Source organism: Trachurus japonicus, chromosome 14 (genome assembly GCF_045865225.1).
Source record: "Trachurus japonicus isolate A0001 chromosome 14, Traja_1.0".
Taxonomy (NCBI): Eukaryota; Metazoa; Chordata; class Actinopteri; order Carangiformes; family Carangidae; genus Trachurus; species Trachurus japonicus.
The window spans coordinates 7545602-7551601 of NC_140920.1; the positions used below are offsets into that span (position 1 = coordinate 7545602).

At 42.1% G+C, this 6000-nt stretch overlaps 2 protein-coding genes across 2 annotated transcripts; both read right to left on the reverse strand.

Moving 5' to 3' along the window:
- Positions 1-2547: 2547 nt before the first annotated feature.
- Positions 2548-3024, reverse strand: LOC146974166 (histone H3). Its single transcript, XM_085796790.1, has one exon. The coding sequence runs from the start codon at positions 3007-3009 to the stop codon at positions 2599-2601; it is 411 nt and encodes a 136-aa protein (XP_085652916.1). The 5' UTR covers positions 3010-3024; the 3' UTR covers positions 2548-2598.
- A 1739-nt stretch (positions 3025-4763) lies between these two features.
- On the reverse strand, positions 4764-5207 carry LOC146974167 (histone H2B 1/2-like). Its single transcript, XM_085796791.1, has one exon. The coding sequence runs from the start codon at positions 5186-5188 to the stop codon at positions 4817-4819; it is 372 nt and encodes a 123-aa protein (XP_085652917.1). The 5' UTR covers positions 5189-5207; the 3' UTR covers positions 4764-4816.
- Positions 5208-6000: the final 793 nt, after the last annotated feature.

Here is a 6000-nt window from a genome sequence, read left to right on the forward strand (position 1 = left end):
AGCCATGGTGTAACTCCGGTTTGCCTGCATCAATTTTAGTCGCGTTTTTTGCTCCCCACAACACTGGGTGGCCATCAGGACAACGATTTAGGGGTCAAAAATGACCGGAATTCTCCTTTAACTAAAAGCCAACAGTGCAATGCTGACTCACTGTTAGCTGGCCTTTGGTGCACTGCTAGCTGTACCATATACTGTATATTTATCACATAAATGACCCACATTGCATTCAAAACGGCGACTTTTTAACAGGTTTGCACTGAGTAATTGGTCTTTTATATGTAGCCTGGCTAAATTGAACCGGCACAGGACACAAAAATATCTTCTGGGGTCTTTAATTCTGAACAGAAGAATATGGTGTACAAATAAAATAAATGATGCAAGTTTAAAACTCAACTGGCTGATAGTCTTCAGCTGTATCTACAGTACTAGTAGAAACAAAAATCAGCGACACCACACTGTGCCTGGCACACGGGATGCTTACTGTAACTCTGTCTAGTCTGCTATAATCACTGGACAATGTCCGTAAATCTTAAGTAATTATCCTATTACAAAAGAGTACAAAAGTAAGCAATGTAGACTAGCACCAAAGAGTACAAAACGTGTCTTCTTAAGGTTCAGTACAAAAGAAATAAAAATACTAAATCTACAAACTGCTATCAGAGTGTACAAAAATGTCCCTATAAGCAACAATAGAGTGCAAAGAATTAACTACAGTGGCTCGACCCTATAACACAAAGAGCCCACAAATTCACATTAAACACTCATACATTCACAGGTCAAAACATCACAACGAATGTGTAGTATTGTAATACATAACGTTACTGACTTGTGCATTTTTTCCGTGGGCCTAGCACCAACAGCACTGACGACGGCCTGCTACACGACAACCATTGGGTTTCTCTCGTCGTTCGTTTACCTGCCAACCACTAACACATACGCCCACATAAACAATAAACATTTCAGCCTGTAAACATGCATTATTCTTAAACATATCCCTTAGATACTTCATGCAAACAGACACATTTATATCATATTTACCCTCATTAACCTCCGAAAACCGTGGTGTGGTCGCACCGCTGCGGGCAAGATGGCGACCTCCGGTATCTGTCTACCTGCTCTACAACCAGTTCCCCCAACCGAGAAAGCGCCCTCTGGTGGCGTTAGTAAGCAGTTGCACTACATTTTCCCACCCGGCTACATGTAAGTCACAAATGGCCTCAAACATCTAAAGTGAGCAACGCCACTGAATCACCAATGTGTGTATGTCGGTTGGCCGGGGGGGGTCAAACATATTAATTCGTTGCAAAAGCTCATAATACACGTTCATGTATCTTTCTTCTTCAGTAAAAGATGTGTGGTTATTACCTTTTAACACAGTTCTGAGGAACCACAGACATTTTACTCATTTTTTCCTCCATCGTGTTATCTTAGCTAGTAGCTAGCTAGTAACAGTTAGCCTGCTAGTAGCCCGTAGTGTCCGACGACTTCACTGACGGTAAAACTCGTCGCTTCACGGTTCCTTTCACAGCAGCAGGCTTTTTTAAAAATATAACAAATTAAAACATAACGAGCTACTACTCACCAATGGGTTGAGGTCGAAGCACAGCAGGTTTTCGTGCAGAGCAGACATGCCGCTTCAAGGGAAAAGAGACGGGAACACCTGAAGCAACAGCCGTTTCCTCGCACATGCGCAGTTCAAATGAAACACGTTAGTTTTGAGTTCATGAATGTCAATGTCAGATTTTAATATATTTGTGGCCGCAAATCAAACAATAATTAAATGTGTCACGTCAAAGAAGGGCTTGGATACGTTTCTTGATTGTGTAACAGACTGACATGTTCTTGTTGAGTTAATTTGTTGTGATGTTGTGTATCGGTTCTGTGTTTTCCTACGTCCGTGAAGGTAGCATACAGTTAGAGCTGTTCCATGACAACGGGCTGTTTTGGAGGAAAAGGAGAACTTAAGTTAGACTGAAGGTTTTCCATTATGTTGGCGTTGGCTACGGCCTAAAGTACAGTGGTCTGTTTTGTACTCGAGTAAAAAGTGAGAAACCAGCACGGGGGTGGTTTATTATCTGGGAAGCTACAATATATATATATATATATATATATATATATATATATATATATATATATATATATATATATATATATAAAAAGTCTGTATACTGAGTCCTGAAATTGTTTGTCTATCCATTTCATGCTTGAGGCTCATATGCACAGCCCATTTTCAAATCACCTCACAGCAACTCAGTTTCTTTCTTTTGAGCCCTCCCCTAGTGGATTTACTGTAATGTCAATGGGCAGAATAGGGAGTTATTTTATCATTTAGCCTGATTTTTTAACACTGATCAGCTGGCGCTTGTGTTTCTTGATTTCTGTAATGTTTTGAGATACTTCTGCAGCTTCAATTTGCAGACAGATGGTTTCACATTTTCATTATTTAAATCAAGTGGATTTAACTGTGAACCATTGCATCTAATAAGTATTTAATCAAAATGAAAAGTATGTAGTGTAATTTGAGGACTCATTGCTCCTTGATGTGTGTATGTGGCTCTTAAAAGAGCCGTTGTGTTGGTGGACTGATGCGGGGTCAGTTTAAGCCCTCTCCCCACGGATGCGGCGAGCCAGCTGGATGTCCTTGGGCATGATGGTCACCCTCTTGGCGTGGATGGCGCACAGGTTGGTGTCCTCGAACAGGCCGACCAGGTAAGCCTCGCTGGCCTCCTGCAGCGCCATGACGGCGGAGCTCTGGAAGCGCAGGTCGGTCTTGAAGTCCTGAGCGATCTCACGCACCAGGCGCTGGAAGGGCAGCTTGCGGATCAGCAGCTCGGTGGATTTCTGGTAGCGACGGATCTCCCTCAGGGCCACGGTGCCGGGCCTGTAACGATGGGGCTTCTTCACTCCTCCGGTGGCCGGGGCGCTCTTGCGGGCAGCCTTGGTGGCCAGCTGCTTCCTGGGGGCTTTGCCTCCGGTGGACTTACGGGCGGTCTGCTTGGTTCTTGCCATGACGACGGTTTGTTGTCAGTTTTCACTGTTCAGAGAAGCGATATGAGCTACAGCGGCGCGAACAGCAGTTTATATAGCGACCGAACGAGGCGAGGCCGCCGCTGATTGGTCGTAGCCTGGGGGCGGCGCGCGCTTTAGACGAGCCGTCATTGGATCGAAGGGATTTGAAAATTCAAAGTGAACCAATCAGAGACGGCGGCGGTTCAAAGGCGGGAACGACATGAACAGCGCGCGCGCGCCCGTTGTTTTAACGTTTGAGGAGGTGGATGTTTTCTTTTAACTGGTTTTTACTTTGATTGTATCAATTTTATTTGATCGATTTTGGCGGTAAGAGATAAGACGCTTGACAAAATTTAATCTTCTTGTTTTTTCTTATTAATATATTATTTATTATTCATTTTTCCCGTCTGCCAGTCCAGTCTTGTTGTGTTGTTATTTGTTTATGACACTGAGGCCACTGGCAATTTCGTTGTATTTTTTTTTTTTTTTTACAATGACAATAAAGCTTCTTCTTCTTATGTTCTGCCTGACATACTGTTCAGACTGACTCAGTCGCATTAGTAACCGTTAAGACAATACAAAAGCACATGTGTTATCCCAGCAATTTTCTCCCCCACAAGTCAAACCAACACAATTTTACATCCACTCAGTGAATGAGTTTACACAGAGAGCCTTAATAAACCTAGATTAATTTCACTAATATGTGAAATAACTCAGGGGTTGAACATTTCAATGTGTTAGGCTATACATTCAATGTTTGTATGCTGCTGGAGAGGCTGTGATACAAGGAGGCGACTGAACAAAAGGTTGGACACACTGGGGGATGTTTTTACATCAGAAATAGCCTACACTGGAGATGCAACTTCATAACACATTGCAAAATATAGTGTAGCAAATATTGAAAGTTATAAGTCCAGGGGCAAGGTGCGGAGTGCAGCATTTACATACACTGCTCAAAAAAATAAAGGGAACACTTGAACACATGTTAGATCTCAATTACGGTAATGAAAAATTGCAGTTTAAAATACTTGGATAATGTGTTGTTTAAGTGTTCCCTTTATTTTATAGCGGTATAGAAAATGAATGAATGAATGTATATAAAAAAATATATACTGTTTTATTTATTTTACCAGACCCATGTTGTACTGCATCCTGTTCCTCATGTCCATGGTGCTAATGATAATTAAAAGGTATCTCCGTGGTTTATACAGTCTCCCAAAAACAAAACCTTTAAACTGCTACAACACCAACGTGAACGAAGGAAGCGCCAGTGGACAAGCCACTTTAGATATTTTGTACCTACAACTATCTAATGTAATTTTTATCTAACAAAAACGATTCCCACCGCTGCCACCCTGTTGTCTTCAATAATCAACTACAGGATGTAGTCTACGGTTAAAGCACAAACTTGCTTACTTGTTTTATTATTACTGACGATCATAACCATGGATGCATTAGATATATTGTATGACAGCCTCTGCAGCAGCATACAAACGTCCTGAATTTCACATATTACTAGTGAAATTAATCTAGGTTTATTAAGGCTCTCTGTGTAAACTCACTGAGTGGATGTAAAAATGTGTATACTGACACATAGAATGTTAACATAGATCTGATACTGTAACCTGGCAACCACAATGTTCCATTTACAATGTTGGCCTGGGACAACAACACGACACTACTTTACTACTAAATAACAATCATATCGTTACAAAAACAAAAAGTGAGGAGTGAAGCTCTTAGTTGAATGAGTGGGTGGCCCTGAAAAGGGCCTTTGAGTTTGTTGGAGCACCAATCAAGTATTAATTTACTTGGAGCTGGTGTACTTGGTGACGGCCTTGGTGCCCTCGGACACGGCGTGCTTGGCCAGCTCCCCGGGCAGCAGCAGGCGGACGGCGGTCTGGATCTCCCTGGAGGTGATGGTGGAGCGCTTGTTGTACTGGGCCAGACGAGAGGCCTCGCCGGCGATGCGCTCGAAGATGTCGCTGACGAAGGAGTTCATGATGAGCATGGCCTTGGAGGAGATGCCGGTGTCGGGGTGGACCTGCTTGAGGACCTTGTAGACGTAGATGGCGTAGCTCTCCTTCCTGGTCTTTCTCCTCTTCTTGCCGGTCTTGGAGACGCTCTTGGACACGGCCTTCTTGGAGCCCTTCTTCGGTGCTTTCACTGGATCAGGCATGGTTAGATTCAGACGATGAGTTCCCTCAAAATGATGATGATTTCCTCTCCGTCGAATGCGCTATTTGAACAGCCTGTATGCAAATGAGGCTGCGCCGTTGCTCGCACATGATTGGCTGTCTTTGGCGCAACACCCTTCACGCGCCACACAAGCTCCGCCCCCTAAACCTCCAGTCGTTACAAAGTCGTAAAACAGGTTGTGTTGAAAGGCTTCATCTTAAAAATCTTTCATGTTATTCCCGTGACAAAATAATTAGTAGCTAATTAACACAATTAAATGTATTAAAATCATGCTATTTTAAAATCAAGCCAAACTGTGCTCATACATTTGTAGCTTCCTGTGTCTTCACATAATATAATACAATATAATACATAAGGGCATAGAAGAGCAATATAACAAAGAAAAAAGTATGAAAAAAATACACTACATACACGTGAAACTATGTACAAACGTACACTTGTTATGAATATATATAGATATCTTAACATGCTGTTATCAGAGCATTCCTTGGTGATTGTATTCATAAACCGACTTGTGTAACATAATGTTCCCCTTATAATATCAACAACATACTACTCTAATTCTCAAACACTGATTAGAGTTTTATGTCATGCATGAAACACAGTGTTAAACCAGGATAACACTGACTTGGTGTTTTATAATCTCTTATAGCTGCTGCTCAAGTGGCGTATTGTGTCTAGCTAGTACATGATGTTTTGTCATGATCTGCTCCTGCTTGTACTGAGACAAAGTTATTTTAGAGGTATGAAAGTAGCTTTATTTTTGTCATACTGTCCCTGACCTTTTGTATG

Coding starts and splice junctions, on each gene's coding strand:
- LOC146974166 (XM_085796790.1), bottom strand. CDS start 3,009: ATGGCAAGAACCAAGCAGACCGCCCGTAAGTCCACCGGAGGCAAAGCC.
- LOC146974167 (XM_085796791.1), bottom strand. CDS start 5,188: ATGCCTGATCCAGTGAAAGCACCGAAGAAGGGCTCCAAGAAGGCCGTG.